The following is a 27,851-nucleotide window of genomic DNA, read 5'->3' as shown; positions in this document are numbered from 1 at the left end:
TTTATACATGAAATCAGAGTTTTTGCTCTGAATCACTACATAAAGCTCAAAAATGCTAATTTTTTAACTGGATTTTGTTTTTGTTTGGAAATAGGATATTGTTGTGTTGTACGTGTGTTTATGCAATAAAGACTTTCCAAAGTTTCATGCAAATGTTGTACTTCAGTGTATTTTTGTGTCAATTACTGTAAAACAATACACTTTAATCTAAACGGTATTTCACTGTAAATTGGGTGAATTTACAGTAATTTACTGTGGAAAGTGTACAGTGTATGGGGTAAATTGGGCAGGTTTACAGCAATTTACTGTAGGAAGTGTACAGTATCACTGTAATGTAACCAAAAAAATTACAATACATTACTGTAGTTTAACCAAAATTTACAGTAGCTACCATTACAAAAGTTTTATATTTTACAGCAAGATACAGTACATAGTACAGTATCTCCCTGTAGATATTAGAAATTTACAGTAATTTGCCGTAGGACAAAGTTACAGCAGCTTACTGTAAGATGAAAATTACAGTAAATTACTGTGCAGCAGAGTTGCCAGCAATTTACTGTAAAAACTACAGTAAATTTTTTACAGTGTATGTATTTCGTGTCATTTTATGTTGCATGTCTGGCTGTATAATGGTGGTTTTTTTTTTCCCCCGATTTTGTCTTGACTCTCATCAGGGAGGTGGTCTCATATACTCCGGAAGGGGGTCAACAGAGTCAATAAATAAACTCAACTCAAACGGTGCTTCTTCTCGTCTTGTGATCCAAAGAGGTGATAAACCAGAGATACATTTAAATGTATTGTACTTTGGAAATGAAAAGTACAAACGACGTACTTCCAGGGCGAACGTCGGAGGACGACGTACTCTAGAAACGACGTCGGGAGTGAGAGTGAAAATTCACTTGTCAGTGTGATGGGTGAATAAGATAATTATGAAAGTGAGAATGTGCCGTTGAATCAGATGGTGTGAAGTGCAAGGTGTAGACTGGTGACGTACGAGTGGTGGGAAACTTAAGGTTTTAATCGTATATTTCGATCCGAACGGACGGTCGGCTCGGTCTGCATAAGTGCCAAGGCCCCGTTGTTCGCTACAATATATACATATATGCATACACACACACACACACACAAAGGACTCGACATCAGCGACGGCCAACAAATTTCCAAAACTGACCCTGTATCCTTTGGTGGCCCGGTCGGGCAGCTAAAATTCAAAATGAAATTTCAGTTTTCCTTTTATTTCTTTTTCGGGCCAAACGAAACTGTTAAAGAGAAAAAGTTAATACGAGCCCTGATCCTCTATACCTGCTTACTCGTGAATTATGCAACTGTACAGTAGCAGGCTCCCACCCAACGGCGGTACTATACTCTAGGTTAGGAGTGTACGAAGAGTTTGTTTGCAAAAACCGATAAGTCCATATTTGCCAAATGGAGATATTTGCGATTAAAGGTCAAGAAAAATACAAAGAATAATAAGAAATTTTTTGCTTCTTTTGACCATAACTTAAAAAATATACCTGTATATGTAGTGACCAATATATCTTTTAAAAGGTATTATTTTGAACTTTATGACAGAGATCGTACTTCAAAATCTTCAAAAATGGACTTATCGGTTTTTGTAAACAAACCCTTCATACAATGCCATTGTTCAGTTGTATTGGTGCCACCTTCATAATATAACATGTGGATTGAGTGAATGCAGCAATCTCAGTAAAATACATCAATGAAAGTTTGGGGGGAAATCTGACAATCCGTTCAAAAGTTATGAATTTTAAAAGTATCTGCGCAGTCACTGCTGGATGGGAAAACTACTACAATGGATGATGTCACGTGCGTAGAACTAAGGAAAATATAACGAGAATTGCACCAAATAAAAAATATTTTTTGAAAACAGTGCACATTTTCTCGACATAATATTAAATTCCCCCTGCCTTTTGAAACGAGCAAGTGAAGTGTTCTTTTAACATGCGAGAAAATGATATGTTGATTCTTCTTTAATCATTTTCTTTATATCTTTGTACACATGATTGTGACATCACAAGCTGTAGTAGTCTTAGCAGTGACTGAGCAGAAACTTTAAACATTCACAACTTTTGAACGGATTGTCCGATTTTCCTCAAACTTTCACTGATGTGCTCTGATGACAGTGGACAGAAATTTACATAGGCCGCCCTCTATAGGCAGTCAATCAGGGCTTCCGTAGTCAAATGAACGCGCGAACACACATCGTACATGCAGCAGCTGAGTCGATGCTTGGAACGCAACGATACCCCACGGTGTGTAGGCCAGTGTAGGCCTAGCTCCATGCACACATGTTTAGAATCCAGACAACTCGACCTGAAAATAACCTGACCCTAAACAGCTCGACCAGTTCGACTTGTCCATGGTTCGGACAGGGATTTGTTTGAAAACATGAAAAAAAAAATACTTTTCTATACATCACCCATCTTATCCTTTTTTTTTTGTCAGACAAAAACTAGACTTATTCGCAAAAAAAAAAAAAAATGTAGCGAATTAAGTCTTATCGCAAACCCAAGCAAGGCCGACCCTGCTAGGAAAGCTATCCACGGTTCGGATGGTATATTGTCCAGGGGTCGGGTTGTTATGCCCCGCGCGTGTGGCGTATGGTCAAGTTATCAAGGCAAGCACGCGAAAACTGAAGCTGAAACGTGAAACCGGCCTTTTAATTTTGTAATAATTATCGCGTGATTTTTATGTCTATGGCTACATCAAGGGTGCCTTCGGAGGGTGATAATGCTGACTTGCAGAGATACCGTTCACCGCTAGTTTCCCGCTACGCTAGCAAAGAAATGGCATATAACTTCAGTGAAGCGAAAAAATTTTCAACCTGGAGAAAGTTGTGGCTTTTTCTTGCGATGGGACAAAAGGTACCGTACGAAAACTGAACTGTTTATAGTCTCGGTTATATTCTACAAAAGTACAAAATGTACTAAAACTGTTTTTTTTTTCAGTAATCCCACACCACTAAGCTGCCATCAAGAGTTTAGGCTACTTCTGAACTTTAGTCTAACACTATTAAACTGCGACCAGCAGCCCCATACGCATACTATGTGTATGGGGCTGGTCGCAGTAAGTCTAACACAAGCTCTGGAGTAGTAGATCTACTAGACTAGTACTAGTAGTATCAGTCCGGGAAACCCAATCATGAGGACCGCTCCCGCGTACGAGGACTGCCTCGCCTCATGAGGACCGCCCCCATGCCTCATGAGGCCCGGGGGGAACGCCTCATGAGGCCCCCCTTTTCATTTCTATTCATCTCACATCTGATGTATAAATTGTCGCAACTTTGCACGGTGATTTTTTGTTACACACACATGTCCACTATCCATGATGAAAAGAAGAAAAAATCCTATCTGTTTTTTTTTTTCAAAAATCGAGTTTTAATCAACCGATGCAGAGCGCCCATTAAAACACACATGTTTTAATGGGCATTCAAAGCAAAGTTATCGTTGTGTTCTATGGCCTTATACTAACCTGTTGTCCTTTTTTGGTGCCTATTTATTTTATCAGTAAAATTAACTAGTCTATACACAGCCCTATCGCTGTCCTCACTTGCTTCACACGGCGTCTGGTCGGGCTACACTGTAGTTTTTTCAAGTCAAAATCGGCACTCATCAAGGCAAGTTTGAACAAGTTGATATGGTGCTTAGGCAAATTATTGACAAGTCTGCTAATTGGTGCCGAGGCAAGTTTGGGCGAATCTTGACTCTGACCTTGGTGCGGAGCCAGGTGAGTTTGACATTGAAAATGATAATGCTCTGAGTCTGAGCTTGGTGCCTGTAATTGTTGGGCGAGTTTGCATGAACCACATCACCTTTGCCCCCCCAAAGGCAAGTCTCGACAAGTCACCCTGTCAATTCAAAGCCAAGTTTGAACAAGTTGCCTTGGTGCATAGGCAAGTTTGAGCATGTCTGCAGCTCATCACAAAAATGTGTTTTAATTAAACAGATGTGAGATGAATTATGTGTAGGATATATATTGTAGCTCAGGTGACATATAAGATGTTGTTTACTCAGTGTACCTTTGGTGTATTCTGCCCCATGCTGCACCAACGAATAATTAGTGTACACATTCTCATTACACTACAGTTCATTTTTCTTTGGACACATTTTACTGCTGCACAGTTTTGAGAGTTGATCTGTACATAAAGCCTGATTTGCTTTTACTTTCAGGTTCACCGTCATTGCAAAGTTACCTCTTTCTCCATTTCCATACTTTAATATCTTGTCTCACTTGTGTTTTTCTCTCATATTAGGCACTTGGCCTGAACATCAGTGATGAGCAGATCAAGGAGATGGAAGAGAACCTGGAAAACATCGACTACAAGATGGCCGCAGAAGAGGAAAAGAAAAGACGGCATGATGTAATGGCACATGTCTACACTTTTGGGCAAAAGTGCCCAAAGAGCGCCCCCATCATCCACCTAGGGGCAACATCCTGTTATGTAGGGGATAACACGGTAAAACTTATTTTCTGCAAGGCTCTTCCAAAGTTTTTGTGTGGGTGGAGCTTGCCAAATTATTTTATATTTATGAGCATTGTAGAATAAAAGGTAAACCAAGCTACAAATACACACATACTAGATTTACTTCGATGTAGTCGGTAGAGAAAGAGGAAGAAAAACCACACGGAGAGGGTTGTAAACTCTGAACATGTGGTATTTGTAAAACCTTGTTGATTTAAAAGTTTCATAAATTACTGCAGAAACTCCTAATTTGTTAGGTTGACCTGCCTTGCCTAAGCACTGAGAAGTTTCTTGCAGTGTCGACCTCTTGTCACCAATGGAAGTAGTGCTGTAATGTTTTGAGTGCATGTCAGGGCAATTAACCCCCCCCCCCCCCCCCCCAGTTATGGTTAGAGTTTGGATTAGGGTTAGGATTAATTTAGGATTAGGGTTAGGGGAAGGGGAAGGGTCTGGGGTAATTGTCCAGGGGGTAATTGCCCTAGAACCTTTGAATACAATTTGTGGCTACAGACAAACAGCATGAATTTGTATGTGTGTGATTTAGTTGCAAAACAGGGATGTTCAGTTGCATGCATTTGCATAAATACAGAGCTGCTGTAGATGCTTTAGCTATTTCCAAGATATTTACTGTTGAAGTACATCTAAGCTTCTTTGAGTTACCCCACCACTTCCTGCATGCAATTGCATATGTTATAACCTGGTCATTATCTTAAACAGAAAATGTTTCCTGTACCATTTCCCTGAACTGATAACCAGCACTTCTGGGAGCACATTGTAATCTGCCTACACAGATATCCTACCACTTTTCACAGTACACAAATCACAAATGCCCACTGTGTGCTCTTTCCTAAGCACTTTTTTTGTTGTTTTTTGTTGTTTTTTGTTGTTGTTGTTGGTTTTTGTTTTTGTTTTTTTTGGGGGGGGAATAAATCTGAGGGTTTATTCTTGGATCCTCACTGGTTTGTCTAAAGTTTAAAAGTGCTTTGCCACATTATATGACCTTTTAATTTGGGGTTAATTTGTAATAGCCCTAACTATCGGGTGATTTTTACTTCTATGGCTACATCAAGGCTGCCTTCGGAGAGTAATAATGCTTCTTCTACTTCGGTACTCGACAGGATCCATCACTCTGACCTGCAGTCTGTGCTGAAATACCATTCACCGTTAGTTTCCCACTATACTAGCAAAGAAATGGCATATAATTTCAGTGAAGCGAAAAAATTTTCGACCTGGAGAAAGTTGTGGCTGTTTCTTGCGCTGGGACAAAAGGTACGAAAATTGTACAAAATGTACAAAAACTTTTTTTTTTTTTCACTAATCCCACACCACTTATAAGCAGTCAAGACTAAGTTTACTTCTAAACTTTAATGTTAGTCTAGGCTCGCCTCTGGAGTATTATCTGATGAACAAAATCTAGACCCCCCAGATCCTATTCATTGTTGGCTGACATTAGTTTATCAGATAGTGAGACAGTTGACTGAGTGAGCAGTGCCAGTGGTTAGAATTGAGTGAATTGCATTCGACTCTAGTCTAGACACTCTCTGTGCTGACTGTGACTGTGTGAGATTTGGCAGCCCTGAACATTAGGCTGAATTCTGGGAAATGGGCAGTGCCCCCTGCGTGACCTTTGCCCTTGACATCTGCCTTGACATCTTCTTAAGCATCTCTGTCCTTTCCCACACAATTCATTTGTTGGGATACTACATTGTACTTCAGGCCAGCAGTTGTATGCATTGTCTCCGAAACAGGCATCACTCACACAACCCCTGGTCTGTTAACAGTTAAATATCCATATATCTTTCTCTCATATTAACCCATTGAGGACGGTTTGATTTTGATACAACCCGCATTTCCCATAGACGCATGCCCGAGTATACTCTGAACTTGTCCTCAACAGGTTAACAGGCACGTCCACCACCCCCCCCCCCCCCCCCATCTAAATTAGATTTTTCTTTTTGATGCTCTGCATGAAAAGAAACAACAACAGAAAAGGTCACTGCTGTTCATTGGAAAATCATCGAGTCCATCTGATGGATCATTGTGCCCAAGATTACGAGGCAATGTTGTCATGGTAACCTAGTACACATGAGTGTCTTAAACACACACAATATGCAAGCATATGATATTTTACACATGGACTCTTATCTCACTCTGAAATTAAATAATAACAAAGCCAGAGGAAGTTTAACAGTACATATTTCCTCCATGCCCATTTTCTTTGGTTTGCCATGTTTACAGCCAAACTACATTCTTTCCAATTCGACATGAGTCAGAAATGTGCATTAATGCAATAGTTATGCAATGTACAGCTGTTCATAAATTAGAAGAACCCACACTGTCCTACATTTCACTCTGTGTCTGCAATAACAAAATTATCAAATTTAATCTCGTTACTATGGTTTATGTCTGCTATGAAAAGCTTGGCATTAATATTTCCCCCTTTGATTGTATTATACAAATGATGCACAGGATAGAGTGCGTTAGTGGAGATGTAGCGCATTGCTCGTGCATGTTTCACAATTGTAAATACCCGAAAGTGAGCTGCATCTCCACTAACGCCACGAAATAATCCTGTGCATCATTTGTTTTATAAAATGGGTCAAAATCTACACTGTAACAGCATTTTTCACGTACTGGTACCTTTATGGGTCAATACCAGTCAGCCACATGTAGCACTCGCTCGAAGATGTTCGTCCCAAACATTGCATGTCGCACTCGGAAATCCCGCACATATAAGTATAAGAGTATACGTACGCCACACATGTTGTGCACACAACAAAGGCCGGCCGGCGAACTAGAAGTTGTTTATAAAAGTGTGTCTAAATATATATTTGCAGCACAACGCCAAACAGAAAGACTATATTCTAAAAATGGTGCAATAATTGCATCGTATAAATCATTTTAAGAACAACGTCGAGTAGAGATTTAAGTCAAAAAAGTATCCCAATATTTTTTGAAATCTTATTGCATGATATTTATGTAATCTTTCCAAATCCATGTATTATCAATTGTGATTCCTAAAAATTTCAGACACCTGTTCAATTTCCATTCCAGCAAAATATATAGTTATATCCTTCACATCAACATTTCTGTTGGTGAATATCATAAAATGTGTTTTACTTATGTTTACTGATAGTTTATTCATATGATTATAACCATTCAGAAATTACAGTAAGTTCATTATTGACTATCATTCGTAATGTTTGGGGATCATTATGAGACATAAAAATAGTGGTGTCATCAGCAAACAATATCTAAAAACCTCAGACGTATTACGTAAGTCATTCATATACAAAAGAAATAAAAGAGGTCCCAAGATTGACCCTTGGGGCACTCCACACTTCAATTCTTTAGTTTTAGATTGAATACCATCTACAACAACATACTGCACTCTCTTAGATAAATAACTACGGAATAAATCTAAAACAACTCCTCTTATACCATACAACTACATCTTATTAAGTAAAATATCATGATCAAGGGTATCAAAATCCTTTCTCAAATCCAAAAATATGCCGATTAAAATTTGCTCGTTTTCTATTGCACACATCACATTTTGAATAAAATTTATTAAGGCATGAGGAGTGGAGTGCCTCTCCCTAAAACCATATTGGTTCGAAGTGAATATATTGCACTCTTTGATAAAGGATAATAAACGAACGTAAATACATTTCTTGATCAAAAATCTTTGAAAAAGAGACAAAACAGATATCAGACGGTAAATACTTAAAATCTCTTGTGAACCTTTTTTAAATACGGGTATTACACGTGCTATTTTCAATTTATCAGGAAAAACACCAGCATCTAAACACTTATTAAATATTGCACTTAGAGGTTCACAATTAATAACTCCTTTTAAAACACAAACTGCAATGCCATCTGATAAGTATCAAGGAAATTTGATTGGTTTTACATATCATATGCATAGATATCAGTTTATGAAAACAACACATTTTGTTTAAAGCTTTTTCAATTCACTGACTGACCATATTCTCTTTCTCACAGTGGATCCATTGGTTGCTTTGATCAGCACAATGACTCTGCCATCACTGGACCACGCTGCACAGAGTTTGTCATTTTTTTCTACTTCTTCTTTTGCTTTGGTCAACAGGCGATTTTCTGCTGTGAGATCGTCCTCAATTAGTGTTCTTCTGCATTTCCTTTCCTATAGGACCTGATCGTGATGCGTGACGCCTTGGACATCATATTACCGAGACTGGTCCGTTGCATTCGCAAGCTGTCCGACTTTGCTGACAAGTTCAAGAGTTTGCCAACTCTTGGATTCACTCACTATCAGTAAGTTATTACAAGTGATGATGAGCTGAAAAAATTAGGGTAATGTTTATCTATATTCATGAAAATTTTGAAGCAAGTAAAGAATTGACAAACACAGATAATAACCATGAGTGTGATGAAATGAGGAAAATTGATCAAATAATGAATATTGTATTTTTTTTGTGTTGTCATTCATATTGTGCAGTTTATCTCAACAATACAAATGTGTGTTTAGTGCCTTTGGTTTGTCTGAATGACAGTGCATCCAAATACGCATTGTATCGAGAGTGCTGTTCTTTCCCAAAGAGTAATGTATAGTCAATTTTGCCTAAGTTGAATCCAACAGGACCAGAAAAAAAGAATTCTTTCAACTGACATGAATTTTGACTTATTCTTCTAATAGAATTAAACATGTTTATATCCATATGGGGTAGAATATTTCTTTGATGTAGCCAATGTTTTGCTTGTGCGAGCTTGACTGTGGTAATTCAGTGTCCGATACATGTATCAGAGCATATGTGTGGTGTCTAAAGTGCGAACAACCAACATGCTCAAGTATTCAACGATAATGAATGACAGCCTTTTGCCTGTAGTCCCTGCTAGACTGCAAGAAATACCATTTGTATGCATGCATAACATGTTATGTGCATTCTCACTGCATGGCCATAGCGTTGCTAGCCCATGCACAGACACATACAGACATGCAGTGGCTGATTGTAACATGTTCAACAATGAAGAATGAGATCCAGTTCTGACAGGGATAAATCATGTAATTTCTGACACTGCTACATTGGATGGCCTTGTTTCTTAGACCCTGAAACTTTTAGCGAGCCTTAGATCTGCGACGCAAATGCTAAGACGACGCAGCCTACCGCGTTGGACAATGCAATCAGCTGTCTTGTGCATGTGCAGAACACCATTTTGGGCCTAATTAGCATTGCCTTGGCGTTCATGTCGCAGATCTGAAACTCACTATTATCTAAGTTGGGCCTTCATATTGCACAAGTCTCATGCGATACTTGCCTCAAGTTTATACAGTTTGCTTTATTTTGCAGCTTGGTAAAGAGGCATAGTACATTTTTAAGAAGTATTTGGAAATCAAAATGATCTCCCTCATAAAATTGTTTTTTTTTTCAATGATTTTGGATACATCTGGTTCTCATGATATCTGTTTCATTTGTACTTAGTAATGGAGACATGTCATGCAGTGCTATCTTGAATATATTTCAGTGCTGTTGTCAGTTTATCTCATGCCAAGTTCTAATGAGTTTGTTGGTCCTTTCTGCGTAGGCCTGCCCAGCTGACAACTGTCGGTAAGAGAGCCTCCCTGTGGATCTCTGACCTCTTGATGGACCTGCGTAACCTGTCAAGGGCAAGGGATGACCTCAGGTTTCGGGGTGTGAAGGGGACCACAGGAACGCAGGCCAGTTTCCTTGCACTATTTGACGGAGATGGCGAGAAAGTTGACCGGCTAGATGACTTTGTCACAAAACAGGCAGGATTCAAAAAGTGAGTATTAAAAGGGGGTGGGGGTGGGGGTGTTGTGTGAAGATGTATGAAGAAATGTGTACCTGTCCTAACAAGGGATTGCTATGAGGTCAAAACACAGGTTGTGGGCATGATTCGATGATAAAGATTTGAAGCTGGCTGTAGGATCAGGTATGGTTTGTAAAAGCTACCAAAAGCCTTGCATGTGTTTTGATAGTGAAAATGAACTATGAGGATGTGAAATAATGTTATCCTCACTGTTGATTTTCTTTCTTTCTTTCTTTCTTTTTGCCTTGATTTATAAACACGAGGGTCTTCCTGTCTGTCTCATCCTTTGTGTTTTACAACTGTGGAAGGTCTGTTATGAGAACTTGTGTTTCAAATGTCAGCATCATCATACCAGTTTTTATCCGGGTCTGGCCCTGATAGGAAAATGTAGGGCATAACTATGGATTTGCTAACTGACATTGCAAATAGAATATCAACCATGTCTAGGATGTTATTAAAAATTGTAGAGCTTTTGTAACTTGTGGTGTCAGTTGCTCTGATTGGTTTCACACCAGATTAAGGCTGTGTCAAGGTTGTGTTCATGAGAACTTGTTACCATACTCCATAGTTTTGTGTTTTGCTTGTAAACACGTTGCCCATTACAGATCTTTTCTAGTCACGGGTCAGACGTACAGCCGGAAAGTTGACGTGGATGTACTATGTGCTCTGGCAAGCCTTGGATCATCAGTTCATAAGGTGAAGTAACATCAAGTTTATTGTCAGTGCCTGCTTAATAGTAGCATCAATTGCTAATATGGAGAAGGTGGTGGAAACTGGTTAAAATGTATTGACAGTCACAAATATTCCCTTACATGATATTTAATCCCATAGAAACCACTTTGAAGAGTTTGCGACACTTTTCACATTAGTGTAAAACAAATTGCATGTCTTTTGACCTTGAAATCTTTTACATGCTTTTACAAGGAAAAGTAGAAATTACACGGTGCGTAATATATGTCCCCGCCGGAAGTAGCATTTTGTAGCAAAATGTACAATATAGGTCAAAAATCAAGGTCAAAGGTCAAAGAAGTCAAAGATCAAAATTCTGTGTAGAAGTTTTGAAGCCCTCACCTAGTGCCATCACATAAAGCAAAGGGAATCGAAATCGGGTTAGAAATGGCGAAGGAGTAGCATTTTGTAGCCAATGTACAATATAGGTCAAAAGTCAAAGAAGTCAAAGGTCACAATTCTGTGTAGAAGTTTTGAAGCCCTCACCTATGCCATCACATAAAGCAAACGGAATCGAAATTGGGTTAGAAATGGCGAAGGAGTAGCATTTTGTAGCAAAATGTACAATACAGGTAAAAAATCAAGGTCAAAGGTCAAAGAAGTCAAAGGTCAAAATTCTGTGTAGAAGTTTTGAAGCCCTCACCTAGTGCCATCACATAAAGCAAACGGAATCGAAATCGGGTTAGAAATGGCGAAGGAGCAGCATTTTGTAGCAAAATGTAAAATATAGGTCAAAAATCAAGGTCAAAGGTCAAAGAAGTCAAAGGTCACAATTCTGTGTAGAAGTTTTGAAGCCCTCACGTAGTGCCATCACATAAAGCAAACGGAATCAAAATCGGTATAGAAATGGCGAAGGAGTAGCATTTTGTAGCCAATGTACAATATAGGTAAAAAATCAAGGTCAAAGGTCAAAGAAGTCAAAGGTCACAATTCTGTATAGAAGTTTTTAAGCCCTCACCTAGTGCCATCACATAAAGCAAATGGAATCGAAGTCGGGTTAGAAATGGCGAAGGAGTAGCATTTTGTAGCAAAATGTACAATATAGGTAAAAAATCAAGGTCAAAGGTCAAAGAAGTCAAAGGTCACAATTCTGTGTAGAAGTTTTGAAACCCTCACCTAGTGCCATCACATAAAGCAAACGGAATCGAAATCGGGTTAGAAATGGCGAAGGAGTAGCATTTTGTAGCAAAATGTACAATACAGGTAAAAAATCAAGGTCAAAGGTCAAAGAAGTCAAAGGTCAAAATTCTGTGTAGAAGTTTTGAAGCCCTCACCTAGTGCCATCACATAAAGCAAACGGAATCGAAATCGGGTTAGAAATGGCGAAGGAGTAGCATTTTGTAGCAAAATGTACAATATAGGTCAAAGGTCAAGGTCAAAGGTCACAACTGAAATTCTGTGTAGAAGTTTCAAAACTCCCATGTAGTGCTATCTTATTAAGCAAACAGGATCAAAATTGGCTCATAAATGACAGAGAAGTAGCAAATTGAACATTTTGATCACACACGGACGCACACACGGACACACAGACACACACACGTACGGAGCCCGTTTCATAGTCCCCTGCTCGAACTTGTTCGGCGGGGACAAAAATTGCAATTTAATAGATGAATGAGTGCATAAAGGAATACTTTATTTGACAGTGTGCAACAGCTGTCATATATATGCATTTGTCAGGATTGTAAACTTTGATGGCATCATTCATAGTGATGATGAAAATAATGATAATTTTATTGATTTTTTTTTATTTTTTATTCCCTCACAGCTCAATAATCTATAAATCTCTGAAAAGAAACAGCATTTGTGTTACTCATGTACAGTCGTCTGTCTCCTGGTATAACCCTGGATGGGAAAACACTTTGAAGATAGTGAACTCTGCATAAACCTACTGGTATAATGTAACCATGTTGGCCGGTGTGTGTTATTTATGGGATGCTTGCCTCCTTGTCCAACAGATTTGCACAGACATACGACTCTTGGCCAACTTGAAGGAGGTGGAGGAGCCCTTTGAGAAGGACCAGATCGGTTCCAGCGCCATGCCCTACAAGAGGAACCCGATGAGAAGCGAGCGCTGCTGTTCCCTGGCCCGCCACCTCACCACCCTCGTCATGGACCCCCTCCAGACGCACTCTGTGCAGTGGTTTGAACGCACCCTCGATGACAGTGCAAACAGGTGAGCAATGCTGTTGGCAGTTTTTATGCCTCTGCCACGAAGTGTCGCTGGAGGCATTATGTTTTCGGGTTGTCCGTCTGCCTGTCCTTCCGTCTGTAATAAATTTTGTGGAGAGCGTAACTAAAAAAGTTTTGAGGTATCCTAATGAAACTTAGCATGTGTATCTATGAGTAGATAAAGATGTGCCTATCAACCTTTGGGTGCATTTTGGGTGCGTTTTGGGTGCACATGCTCAAGGCTAAAGGTCATGATGAAATGCTCAAAATTTCACTATTTCCCTCATATCTATGCTATGCCTGAAGGTATTTTCTTGAAACTTAGTGTATACATGTATTATCCGATAGAGAATCTCTGGGAAAGTTTGTGACCAAAAGGTCAAAGGTCAAGTGAAAACGCTAAATTTCACTTCTTCCTTAATACCTCGGAAGTGGCTCGAGGTATCATCATGAAACATAGTACATATGTATGCATGTACTGCCTGACAATTGGCAATTCTTGGCAGTTCTAGGGCCATGGGATCAAAGGTCAAGGGTCTAAGGCCAGCTTAAAATGCTAAAATTTTACTATTTAATGTTTGAATTACACTTTTTCTCCATATCTTATAGATTACTCAATGTATTAACTGGTAAAAAGTCAAAGGTCAAGTAAATATCAAATCCCCAAATACCTACTCTCTTAAACATTACAGCCATTCATCCTGTTAAACCTAGTTCAAGGAAAGTGAACACTCAACACATTTGTGACAAACATGTCATTTTAATTTTTTGCCAGTTAGGTGAAACATTGTCAAGATGTACCATAGACCTACTGGGAGAACCATGCTTTATCGCGGAGGCATCCCAGTTGACATGGTGATATTTCAAGTTTGCTTTTGACATCAATTTGATGGGTACTGCCATGCAAGGATGTGAGAACCTAGTTTTTCAGGGTGGGTGAGGAGGGATGGCTCTTGCTCCCCCTCCAATTTATGTACAGTCTTTGTATGTCTACCGGTTTTACGCTATTGCTGCTACAAGAACTCATTTCAGTTTCAATGATTTGATGTTGACAATTGCGTTTGTTTTTGTGATGTCATACCATATCCTCATGGTCACTAGGCTTCTTGAACTGTTTTGTGAAATTTCCAAGACTTCATGAAGAATGTGCCAGCTCCAGCAGTGTTCATGTTCACTTAGCGTACTGTAAAACACAATATTTTCTAGGTATGAAATTTTAATGGAAGCCGACGGCCTTATTTGCAGCATGAAATTTTTGCAAGTTGCCTCTAACATTCAGTTCATATAGTGTAGACAAGAACTTTAGCATGCTTTTTAATTTCACGAAACTCGGCTCTCGCGAATTGCGTGAAATCAAAATGCACAGGAACATTCTTCATTTTACAGTATCTAGATGTGAAGAAAGCTTTTGCTGACTCAGTTGAATACTGCTGTTTTTAAAGGGTGTGTACAGTTCTGGTTGAGGTGAGGATTTAGCTTTTAATGTTTTGCGACATATTCAGAAACCACTCTATGAGATGTCAAAGAGCATGTAATTCTAAGGGGTATCAAAAGTTTATTTGATGAAAATCGGTTTTGAAATGACTGAGATATCCAAAAACAAGGTGAAACAAAGAGATACTAATAAAAGGCGTGGCCTGTTGCCTTTTATTATTATCACTTTTTTTGATATCTCAGCGATTTGAAAACCAATTTTCATCAAATAAGCGTTGAATCCTTCTTAAAATTACATGTCCTTTCATATTTCCTAAGAGGTTTCTCATTATCTTGCTTAGTAATGTTCAAAATATGAATCCCCACCTCAACCAGTACTGTACAGTCCCTTTAATGTCAGTTTTTTTGTTTGTTTGGTTTTTTTTTCCAAGCTCTGTCTGCTAAATGATGCATGTTTTGGAAATCAATGTGTGGCCAGATTTTGTGAAAAATTGTCAAGAAGTCAAAGGTTAAAACCTCCTCATAGCATTGCACATGTATTGTTCTGCATGGAGAATCCTAAAGCAATGTATCTCACTGTTCCAGCACTACTTCATGCCCATGCCACATTCAGTAATTAAACTTAACATTCAAGGTATGGCTAATTCCACATAATTAGCAACTTTCATGTCAACATAATTTCTGTGCTCCCACTTCTAACTATTAACCCGCTGAGGACGGGCAGATTTTGCTACAGCAGTCATTTCCCATAGAAACTTGCCCGAGTATACTCCGGACTCATCCTCAACGGGTTAAACTGACAAGTCATGCATGATTTCATTTCAGGAGAATCTGTATCGCTGAGGCGTTTCTTACTGCTGATGTCCTACTAAACACTCTCCAGAACATTGCGGAAGGAACTGTGGTCTATCCTAAGGTATGTGTGAATTGAAGTGGTAACTCTGGGATGCCAGAACCTGGGCAAATGCTTGTGACAACTAGAGCCGAAGTATCAGCATTCTTTAGAGAGTGTTCACAGTAGTGAAGGCCTAGTCCCAGGCATTTGTAATTCCTTGGTTTTCTTTTAGAACAGTATTTCTGTGACAATTTAGAAAAATGAAAGGGTCCATCAATATGAAGTCATGAGTTAGCAAAAAAAACAAAAAGCCCATAAACTGCTCAAAACAAAGGAAAATTTTATCATGAAGCAACTTCTGGTCTTTAGTGGACACTGATGTAACTTTCTTTATTAGTCAATTTTTAAATGAGACAACTCCAATTTATCCCCTCAATTTGCTGCAGAAGTTACCATATTGTCATCAGTTAATAGGCAAATCTGAATTTTACTGCACATCTCATATTGCAGTAAAATCGGATGGAACTGTTTGAATTCACTTTATGTTACAAAATCAGAAAGAACTTTGATATGCAGTTGCTAACTTTGTAGAGATGAGAGGAACATTTCGTCTCCCAAATAGGTCGCCACTTTAAGGATCAGTTGTACTTCATATAATGGTGAATGAATGATTGTAGAGCTCAAATGACTAATCAAGTTTTGATATGCAGCTTCAACCATAGACCGCTGAAATATGGTTTCTTTGTATTCAAGCTTGCTAGCCTGGCATTGCTTCATTGCATTCCAAATTTTTACTTGGAAACCTTTAATTTCACCCCTAGGTCATAGAGCGTCACATTCTTCAGGAGCTTCCGTTCATGGCATCAGAGAATATCATTGTTGCCATGGTGAAAGAAGGAGGGAATAGACAGGTAAGTGGCGTCAACTTGCAAAGTAGTTTTCGGGTGTTTATGAGAAGGATACTGTGTAGAGTGAAAAGAAGAGTGAAAAAATCACTTGTAATGTATGAGGATTATATGATATCGTATTATGCCCTATAGAGGAGACAACCAAAACTAAATCTTCACTGTGATAATGTGATGACAGGGTTGGTGGTGCACAAAAGAGAATGATGTGTGGGAACCCTTTATTCACCTAACCCCCCCCCCCCCCCCCAAAAAAAAAAAAAAAAAAGAGAGAGAGAGAGAGAGAGAGAGAGAGAGAGAGAGAAAGAAAATAGATGAATAAAATGAAATGACTTAAAGATAATAAAAAGTTTTGGTACCTCAAAAGTTTCCTTGAATTTCCTTGTCTTAGTTTGTGTTTCAGGTTAAAGTACCTTTCATATAACTAACACTGTGAGACTTACTCGCCCCAAAGTGCTCTCATGTCTTAGTAATCATGCAATTAACTGCGACCAGCAGCCCCATACGCATAGCGACCAGCAGTCCCATACGCATAGCGTAATCGGGCTTGGCATTGTAGCATTCAGGATCATGACAGATCATGAATACTACAGCCAGTGCATGCGAACACATCACATGCGCACAAATTTCAAATCCATGAAGGGATAAGATGTTTGTGTGCGCATGCGCTGGCCGTAGTAGTCAGTGTATGTAGCTCTCCCAAGGTCCTCTCAACCGAGTCACATTCAGTCATCAATTCGAACAGAAAGGGACTATTGGCAGAACCAAACGTTGTTCGAAGCCTGTTTTCAATACTTCAACTTAATTGGTAAGTCTTCAAATCGAAGAAATTTTTGGATTTTAAGTTGACATTTATTTACCCGCGATACTAATTCTGTCATGATCCTGAATGCTACAATGCGAAGCATCATTACGCTATGCGTATGGGGCTGCTGGTCGCAGTTAGCTATGCGTACAATGGGCTGCACGCTTCTGGTCGCAGTCAGTTGTTTTGTACAATAGTTATCAACGCGGTACCGCGACGGCTCTGGTACGAAACCATTATTGCATGATTACTAAGACATGAGAGCACTTTGGGGCGAGTAATTCTCACAGACAACGTACTTTAACCTGAAACACAAACCAAGACAAGGAAATTCAGGGAAGCTTTTGAGGTACCAAAACTTTTTATTATCTTTAAAATAGGAAAGGAATAAAAATATGTAAAAAGTAACCACCTTCACAGATTCCTATACCTATACAGTGCATTGTGTGAAATACATTATTTTGCTTTGCAAGTAAATTTGCTAATAAAGTCAGGTTGATATGCCCTTCCTTTTGCTTGTCTTCACTAATGAACCTTAGGATTTTGGCCTAAACTGGACCCCATACTAAAACCCCTGAATACTATGAAATTTTTGGATTTTAAGTTGACATTTATTTACCCGCGATACTAATTCTGTCATGATCCTGAATGCTACAATGCGAAGCATCATTACGCTATGCGTATGGGGCTGCTGGTCGCAGTTAGCTATGCGTACAATGGGCTGCACGCTTCTGGTCGCAGTCAGTTGTTTTGTACAATAGTTATCAACGCGGTACCGCGACGGCTGTGGTATGAAACCATTATTGCATGATTACTAAGACATGAGAGCACTTTGGGGCGAGTAATTCTCACAGACAACGTACTTTAACCTGAAACACAAACCAAGACAAGGAAATTCAGGGAAGCTTTTGAGGTACCAAAACTTTTTATTATCTTTAAAATAGGAAAGGAATAAAAATATGTAAAAAGTAACCACCTTCACAGATTCCTATACCTATACAGTGCATTGTGTGAAATACATTATTTTGCTTTGCAAGTAAATTTGCTAATAAAGTCAGGTTGATATGCCCTTCCTTTTGCTTGTTTTCACTAATGAACCTTTGGATTTTGGCCTAAACTGGACCCCATACTAAACCCCCTGAATACTATGAAATTTGTTTGTCATGATATGCTAAATGCAGTTTTCTTTTTGTTTTCTGCTGGTTTTCAGGTGTGCCATGAACATATACGGCAGTTATCCCAGGAAGCTGCTGCAGTGGTCAAGGAACAGGGTGGGGACAATGACCTCGTTGAAAGGATCAAAGCCACGCCCTACTTTGCACCCATTCACAACAGGCTGACAGAATTACTGAACCCTGCTACCTTCATTGGGAGGGCACCAGAACAGGTGAGATACCAATGAAGAGTAAATGCTAATGTGATAAAGTTGTGGACAGATTTGCCAAGAGATGAAAAGCTCTCATAACTTTCACCAACTTCTCTGCTGAGATATGTAACATTCATAAGCGTGTGGTGTCAACAGTTTTTATGCCTCCGCCACGAAATGGTGCCGGAGGCATGATGTTTTCGGGTTGTCCGTCCTTCCGTCCGTCCGTAATGAATTTTGTGGACAGCATAACTAAAAATCCTTTTGAGGTATCTTCATGAAACTTGGCATGTATGTGTATTAGGGGGTGAAGTTGTGCCTATCAACTTTTGGGTGCATGTGCTCAAGGTCAAAGGTCAAAAGGTCAAGGTCAAATACTCAAAATTTCACTATTTCCCCCATATCTATGCAATGCCTGAAGATATTTTCTTGAAACTTAGTGTATACATGTATTACCCAATTAAGATTGTGTGGTGAAAGTTTGGGGTCATGAGGTCAAAGGTTAGCAGTCAAAGAGTCAAGTAAAAATGTTAAAATTTCACTTTTATCTCTATATCTTGGAAATGGTTCAAGGTATCTTCATGGAACACAGTATATATATGCATGTACTAACTAGCAGTGATTAGGGAATTTGGGGTTCATGGGGTCAAAGGTCAGGGTTAAAGGTCAAGGTTAACACTTTACTCTATCCATCATATTTATGCAATGCCTGCGTGATTATTTTCTTTTAAAACGTGGTGTATGCATGTTGAACCCAATAGAGATTCTCTGGGAAGTGTTCTTTTCTTTTTTGCCAAAAAGGTCAAAGGTCAAAAGGTCAAAGATCAAGTGAAAGTGCTGAACTTTACTTCTTCCTCCATATCTTGGAAGTGGCCCAAGTTATCTTGAAAATTAGTACATTTTTATGCATGTTCTGCCTGACAATGATTCTCCTATGAATTTTAGGGTCAAAGGTCAGTGGTCAAATGCCGGATGAAAATGGTAACAATTTACTATTCAATACAGAAATTGCACTTTTTCTCCATACAGTTCGGCCTTGATTATCCGGCCATGTCGGGACCAGTGCTCATCCGGATAAACGAATTGGCCGGATATGGGAGACACAATGTTAATGTATATAGCTGCCGTCCAAGCTGCCGTCCCAGTGCACTGGCAGCTAGGCAGGTAGCGTACCCCGCAACGTAGCCCGACCAGACGCTGTAATTACGCCGTGCGAATACAGCGTCTGACAAGCGAGGCATATAGCTTCAAAGTGAGGAACCTCAACACAACTAAAAAACTTATGAAAATTTATACTTTTATTCTACAAAGAATATGTTACTCACGCTAAATGCATGCTTGTATTACAGAAGAATTGTTCACCACACCGGGTCCATAGAGACCCCTTGCGATAAGTCCGTGGAACAAAAAAAAAAGACAATTTCTGGCGCAATTTGACCGTCCGGGTGGCGTTTTACCGTTTATCGTTGCAGAATTCAAAATGGCGCCTTCGTGCTCCAATGCGGTGTATGCGGTGAGAACGTACTGTATTACAGAACCTATATTGTATTGCGTAGAGCCTACTGCCTAACGTCGTCTGCTAGCTGCGGAAAGATCCATTATGCGTGCGTGCGCTGCTTGAGTGTAGCAGCACGGTCGATAGCATACAGCTCTATGGGGCATTCACATCACGTATACGTATGTGATTCAAATTGGCCTGGCGTGAAAGACAATGTACCGCTTGGACATGCTGGATATAATCATCAATTTCGGTAAGTTTCATGACGTAAATTTGAATACTGATAGCATAGATATAGAGTCTTATTATTGAAGATTGTATTAGATGAGTTTGAGGTGACAAAAATGATCATACGTATCAAAATTGAAAGCGATCGTAATCCGATTACTGAGCTCTCTTCGTGGTTGGTGGTCCTGCGAGTACAGCCCTGTCGCGACGTACCTACGTACAGCGACTGGGCTGTGTATAGTTACCTGCAACGGTGGTGTAATCTATGCTAGCCTGCGCAAAATTGTAGTCCCTTCTTCACAAAAATAAAGTATATCTTTATGTGAAAATCATACATGTTTTACTTTTACCTCATTAGATATTGAGAAACCTATCATGCACATCTTATGAAATTAGTGAAATAGATCCATGAAAAGATGTTTAAAAAGAGTCCTTCACTGCGTGAACGCGTCCGGATAATAGAGATTTCCGGATAAAAGGAGGCCGGATAATCGAGGTCGAACTGTACTTTGAAAATTACTCAATGCATAAACTTTAATATGAAGGAGTCAAAGTCAAGTAAAAGTCCTAAAATCCCAAATACATGCTCTCCCATTCATCCAATTAAACCTAGGTCAAGGAAGGTGAACATTCGACACATTTGTTACAAACAAGTCATTTTTATATTTTGCCAATTTTGTGCAAATGTAATCACACATTGTCCACATGTACTGTAGACCTATTAAGAGAATCATACATTATGGAGAAGGCATACCAGTCGCCATAGCGACATTTCTAGTTTTACAGTATTTTGTACTGCCAAAAAAACACTGTTTTTATGCCTCAGCCATGAAGTGACACCTGAGCCATTGTGTATTTGGGTTGTCCATCCGTCCATCCGTCTGTCTTTCCGTCCTTAATCATTTGTGAGGACAGGGTAACTAGAAAACCGTTGTATCCAAATGAAATTTGGCATAGATATGTATGTATGAGTGAGCAAAGTTGTGCCTATCAACATTTAGGTGCACATGCCCGAGGTTGAAGGTTAAAGGTCATTGTGAAATTCATTAAATTTTGTTATTTTCCCCATATCTATGCAATGCCTAATGGTACTTTCATGAATAACCAGGTCAAGATTCTCTTGGCAAAGTTTCAGGTCATGGGGTCAAAAGGGAAAAGGTCAAGTGAAAATGCTAACATTTCACTTTTTTCTCTGTATCTTGGAAAAAGCTCCTGCTATCATCATGAAACTTAGCTTATAAACATGTTCTGTTCATAAATGATTCTCTTGATAATTTCTTGGTCATGAGGTTAAAGGTCAAGGATCAGGTGAAAATCCAAAAATTTGCTCAAATTGCACTATTTTTTCCATGCCTTGAAAGTTACTCAGTGCATGTACTATTGAATTAGTTGCATATGTGTATACATGTACTACTACACAATGATTCTGTAAGGAAAGATTTGGGCCATGGCGTCAATGGTTGAATGATCATGTTAAATTGTCACTATTGTTCCCCATATTTTGAAAAAGGCTCAAAGTATTGTCCTGAAGATTGGATATTACCAAAACTATTGATCATTTGAAGAAAAATACAGGCCATGGGGTCAAAGGGCAATTGTCAGAGGTCAAGTGAAAATGTTCAAATTCTCAAATAAATGCTCTCTGAAACAATCCAGCCATCCAAATGAAATCAGGGCCCTGTTGCATAAAACCCTTACCCCTTACCGCTGGACTTACCGCTCCTTTCTAGCGGTAAGTCTTCAAATTAGCGGTAAATTTTAGAATCCTTGATGCTGATTGGCTGTGATGCCTAATTTTGACGGTAGTTACCATTGAAATTCAACGGTAAGTTTTATGCAACGGGCCCCTGGTTCAAGGAATTTGTGAACATTTAATATATTTGGGGTTGGGCATCAAACTTTCAAACATGTCTTTTCAATTTTCACTAATTATAGAAACTGTCTCACATTGTCAATATGTACAACAGACCTATGGGAGAACCGCAACATGCTAAATGGCGAAGGCATACCCAGTCGCCATAGCAACATTTCTAGTTCCAAATTGTATTACTACACACGACTATGATAGCAAAGGTAAAAATACTGTTTATACACCAAAAATATGCCTTTTCATTCCACTGAATACATAGGGTGGGAAGGACACGTTGTTTTTTAGTTATGCCTCCGCCATGAAGTGTCGCAGGAGGCATTTTGTTTTCAGGTTGTCCATCCTTCCATCCATCCGTCCTTCTGTCCTTCCATCTGTCGTTCCGTCTGTCCGTAATGAATTTTGTGGACAGCATAACTAAAAAAACGTTTGCGGTATCCTAATGAGACTTGGTATGTATATGCATGAGTGGACGAAGTTGTGCCTATCAACTTTTAAGGGCACATGCTCAAGGTCAAAGGTCAAATGCTCAAGATTTCACTATTTCCGCCATATATATGCTATGCCTGAAGGTATTTCCTTGAAACTTTATAGTGTATGCATGCATTACCTGAGAAAGTTTCAGGACGTGCGGTCAAAGGTCATGTGAAAGTGCTAAAATTTCACTTTTTTCTCTATATCTCGGAAATGGTCCAAGGTATCCTCATGGACCTTAGAACATGTGCCTGTACTGCCTGACAATGATTCTCTTGGGAATTTTTAGGCCATGGGTCAAAGGTCAAGGGTCTAAAGGTCAAAATTTCACTATTTCCCTCATATCTATGCAATGCCTGGAGGATTTTTCTTGAAACTCAGTGTATACATGTATTACCCAGTAGAATTTCTCTGGGAAAGTTTTTGGCCAAAATATCAAAGTTCAACAGGTTAAAGCTCAAGTGAAATGCTACATTTCACTTCTTCCTCCATATCTCGGAAGTGGCTCAAGGTATCGTGAAACTTCGTACATATCTATGCATGTACTGCCTGTCAGTGATTCCCTGTGTAATTTTAGGGTCATGGGTTCCAAAGTCAAGGGTCAAAGGCCAGGTTAAAATGCTAAAATTTTACTATTTAATGCTGAAATTACACTTTTTCTCCATACTTCGGAAATTAGTCAGTGCATATGAAAGGGTTAAAGGTCAAGTAACAATCGTGAAATCCCCTAATACCTGCTCTCTTAAACAATATAGCCATTGATCCAATTAAACCTACTTCAAGGAAAGTGAACAATCACCACGTTTGTGACAAACATGTCATTTTGATTTTTGGCCATTTACATGAAAATGTCATCACACATTGTCAAGACGTACAACTATAGATTTATTGGGAGAACCATGCATTTTGGCAAAGGCATATCAGTCGCCATAGCGACATTGCTAGTGTGAGCTATTATTTGGCCACCTCAAAGTTTGAATATTATTGTCATGCTTTTGCCTTTTTTAAAATTCTTTTCAGGTAACTCGATTCCTGGAAGAGGAAGTAGAACCTGCCCTGGCTCCATTCAAAGATGTCCTGGACATGATGGCAGAGTTAAATGTGTGAATTTTGTCATCCCATGCACACTTCAGGGTCTGTTTTGTTATTCTTTTTTTCCCCTCTAGGCTGTTATCAAGAATCTCAGGAGCAGTGAGTTACATTTGTTTCCCACCAGTACTGGTGTATATTAGCAAGCACCTCAGTCCCCCCGGGATTCAAACTTTTTTCATCATGAGACTGAAAATGACTAGGTTTTGCCTATAAATCCCTGTTGTGTAAAAGTGGAAATGTTTACTCGAGTAATTTTATGTGCTCGGGCATGCAGCATAATTTTTATAGCGCAAAATCAAAGATATACAATCATATAGAATGCAAAAAATTTGTACATTATTATTTTCGCACTACTTAAGTGTCATGTTGAGGGTAATGTGGAAAAATTGCCTCTTCTACAGAATTGCATGTTCCCCTGTGATTTCACCTTTATTTAGGAGTAAAACACTTGATCATGATCCTATGAAATGATTACATAGATGTGCTCAAGTAAGCACATGGAGAGAAATTGGTGGCTGACCTTTGAACTTATGCACATTCTTACATATATGCATCAATTCTTCAGTGGGTGATATTACCGTTGCTCTCTTAAATGCCTTCCCATCATTCGTTGCGGTCTGGTGCTGTGTTTTGTATTATGGACATTGCTTGTCCCAAAGTTAATCTGTTTCATGTTGAATTTGTAGCTTTTACTATCAGTGAGTTATGTTGCTATTAAGTTTTTAATCAGCATGGTGCGTATTTAATTGCATTTGCATGTACTTGTGTTTACACAATATGTTGTACTCACATATTTTTGTCAGATTGTCTTGTCTATGATACTTGATGTTCATGTCCTGCCAAGTGAGGGAGGTTGCAAACAAGTCAGCATGATTATGGACAAGACCATGTGGTACAAATGTATTAACCCATTGAAGACTAGTCCCAAGTATACTTGGGCAGGCGTCTGTGGGAAATGTGTGTTTTAACAAAATCAGTACGTCCTCAACGGGTTAAGTTGAGCCATGGACATTTGTTTCCAACAGCCACTGTCTGTAGTTGTTTATTTATTTTCTCCATAGGTAAGCTATGAAGCAAGGGTACAAACTATGTTATACATGTACTGTATTCTTGTTTACAAGTTTGCCTGTGGTTGAATTGTAACGCACAAAAAGAGAGAAGACTCTCATTTACTTAAAGTCAGCATTGTTTTTGTTTAATTTGTGTATCATTGTACGATGTGCTAGAAAATAAGACTTTGGAAGTACGTGTAGTAATATGTATCCGCCAGGAGTGTAAAACTATGATGGAATGATGAAAAAGGACCATCTCCATTTTTGACCTGTTGTCTCTTTCTGCCTTTCAATGAGCTCATTCAAGTATTTTTCTTTGGAGCTCAGCAAAGGTTACACTGCCATATTGCTAAAAGCTTTTAGTGAAGTCTTTGCTTTCTACAGAATATGCTTGCAAAATTGGACAATGCAAGTGAGTTTGATGTACCACCAGTTACCTTTTTTTAATTTTTTTTTTGTCCTAGGGTGAGATACAAGCTCAATACGTTACAATACCACGCCATTGAACCTTTAGCCTAACATCCATTTTTGGGTGTACATTTGTTTTGTGGGGATAGAAACAAAGTGACACCAGTATTGCTGAAAAATGCTGGACATTTGTTCTTTATTCCTGTGCTGTCGGGGTGTAGGAGGCATTTCATTTTAGAATATGTGTCCGTTCATACCATCATTATGTTTGCTTAGGACTGAAGGATTTCTGGGTATTATTTGTATTATTATTTTGTATGCATATGCACGTGCATACTGCACAAAATAAATAAAAGAACCAAAAATATGATGTAATACACTGGGTGATTTTAAGTTTATCGCTAGTGCTGATGATGGTGTTCACTATTGTCTCCCAAACCTCAACTGCCTTTAAATCAAGCTCCAAAACCGGCTGTCATATTAATGCAAATTATACCGATTATGATTATTCATCCCCAACACTTGTGTTATCTTCACACCTCTGCAAAGTCGTGCAGGATTTGCACAGTGAAAAAAAAAAAAAATTATTACACATGGTTCAAGTCGAATATAGGAAGATGTAGCCATGAGTGCTAAGCATAAGACAAGTGATGTGGAAGCATGATTAAAATGTCGTAAATATCTTAACGTCTCAAAAAATACAGCGATCTGAATTTTGCCTCAAGACATAAATTTATGTGGCCATGTCCAGAGTGTTCATATACTTTCCACGGGTGATTGTTTCACTTGCATAGACTGTGTAGACTATGCACATACTTGATGTGAATGGGGACGAAGTGCATCCATGGACGCGAATGTGGGTCTTAGTGTTGCAATGCTAATACTAACACTGAACTTGAAATGACAAATATGATGGTCTCTAGGGGCTGGTGTTAGCCAAAGGGGAATAATCACGTAATTGGCCAACAAGAATTGTGGAGCTCAGTTCAGCAGATGACTTTCAACTGCAGCTACCAAAACATCTTCACAATTTTGACGTCAATCTGCTAACACCTGCAATTTCAAGTTTAGGATTATTGTTGGTGCTGTTGTTGATATAGGACCAAAAGTAACACTATGTGTTTGCAGCATCAAACTTGAAATTACCCATTGTAATTTGAAAACATAAATTATGAGTCAAGAAAAATTGATCACATCCGTATGACAAATAATAATGTACACATTGTTATTATACTTGGATTTGACAAAATGATTCAGTTGAACACTTGATTCAGCATTAGAGTTAGCTGCCCTCCAAGCTGTATGAGTGATCCTATTGTGGACTTGAAGGTGTAATAAAAGATCATTATCATATTCAAGTGTATATGTTCCCAAGCTACTGAATGATCACAAATTTAACAAAAAAAAAAAAGAAGTAATACTGCAAGTATTAACTTGAGAGATACAGATGTAGTCATTGTAACTGATTTTTGTTGTAATTCTTAATGAGAGCATGTGGTAGTGTTCATTCAGGAGGATATTATCATCAATAATTATGGTGTAATCATGCTTCGTGATATTTACACATGTCAATCACCTGTATTGGTTTTCTTATGAGTGTAGCCATTGATACTCATCAGATATGTGTGTAAACTTTTATTCAGTCTGAAATGAGTTGGAGCAGATATTCCCTTTTGTGCAAATAGCATGCAAAAATTAGAAACATTGAAATACTGTACCTCGTGGGGGGGGGGGGGGGGGGGGGGGGGTGTTACTTTAACTTTCATCATAGATCCACGTAGAGGCTTATCTTAATTGTGACAGATATTGCTTAAAGGTAGCATTTGAAAAGTGTGTCAATGTGCAGGGGCAGATCCAGGAATTCTGTAAATGGGGGGGGGGGGGGCGCAACTAATATTTCTGGTGCCACTTCCGGGTTTCATTTCTTTTTTATGCCTCCGCCACGAAGTGGTGCCGGAGGCATTATGTTTTCGGGTTGTCCGTCCGTCCGTACGTCCATACGTACGTCCGTCCGCTTTCATTTACGCGATAACTTGAGTAATATTTACTGGAATTTTACCAAACTAGGTCCAAGTATGAAGTATGATGGGGCAATTATTTGAATAGATTTTGGGTGAAATCGGCTAAAGGTCAAAGGTCAAGGTCAAATCATGAAATTGTATCCGTTTACGAGATAACTCAAGACTGGATAGAGCAAATTTCACCAAACTTTGTTGGAGGATGATGTATGACGGGACAATTACTTGATTAGTTTTTCAGTGAAATCGGACAGAGGTCAAAGGTCAAAGATCAAGGTCAAATCCTAAAATTTATCTGTTTATGTGATAACTCAAAACTGGATGAAGCAGCTTTCACCAAACTTGGTCCAAGGATGATGTATGATGGGACAATTAGTTGAGTAGATTTTAGTGACATTGGCATGAGGTCAAAGGTCAAAAGGTCAAGGTCAAATGCTACAAATGTTGCAATTTCCCCCATATCTATGCAATGCCCGAAGGTATTTTCTTGAAACTTGGTGTGAACATGTACTACTGCGTAAAGATTGTCCAGAGAGTTTCATGTCATAAGGTCAAAGGTCAAAAGGTCAAAGGTTAGGTGAAAATGTTGCAATATCACTTTTCTCGCAAATGGTTCAATGTATCTTCGTGGAACTTGGTACATACGAATGTACTGTCTGGCAGGGATTATCTAGGGA

At 39.0% G+C, this 27,851-nt stretch overlaps 1 protein-coding gene across 1 annotated transcript; it reads left to right on the top strand.

The window, feature by feature from the left end:
- The first annotated feature begins 2,792 nt into the window (after positions 1-2,792).
- LOC139729026 (adenylosuccinate lyase-like) lies at positions 2,793-23,711 on the top strand. Its single transcript, XM_071639950.1, has 10 exons — positions 2,793-2,885; positions 4,274-4,477; positions 8,655-8,779; positions 10,049-10,267; positions 10,900-10,990; positions 12,979-13,196; positions 15,452-15,542; positions 16,283-16,372; positions 18,382-18,558; positions 23,625-23,711. The coding sequence occupies exons 1-10, from the start codon at positions 2,808-2,810 to the stop codon at positions 23,709-23,711; spliced, it is 1,380 nt and encodes a 459-aa protein (XP_071496051.1). The 5' UTR covers positions 2,793-2,807.
- Positions 23,712-27,851: the final 4,140 nt, after the last annotated feature.

This window comes from Diadema antillarum, unplaced genomic scaffold (assembly GCF_040938485.1).
Source record: "Diadema antillarum isolate AM-2024a unplaced genomic scaffold, OU_Dant_1.0 seq00000216_RagTag, whole genome shotgun sequence".
In the NCBI taxonomy this organism is placed as follows: domain Eukaryota; kingdom Metazoa; phylum Echinodermata; class Echinoidea; order Diadematoida; family Diadematidae; genus Diadema; species Diadema antillarum.
This window is presented reverse-complemented; position numbering and strand designations above follow the sequence as displayed.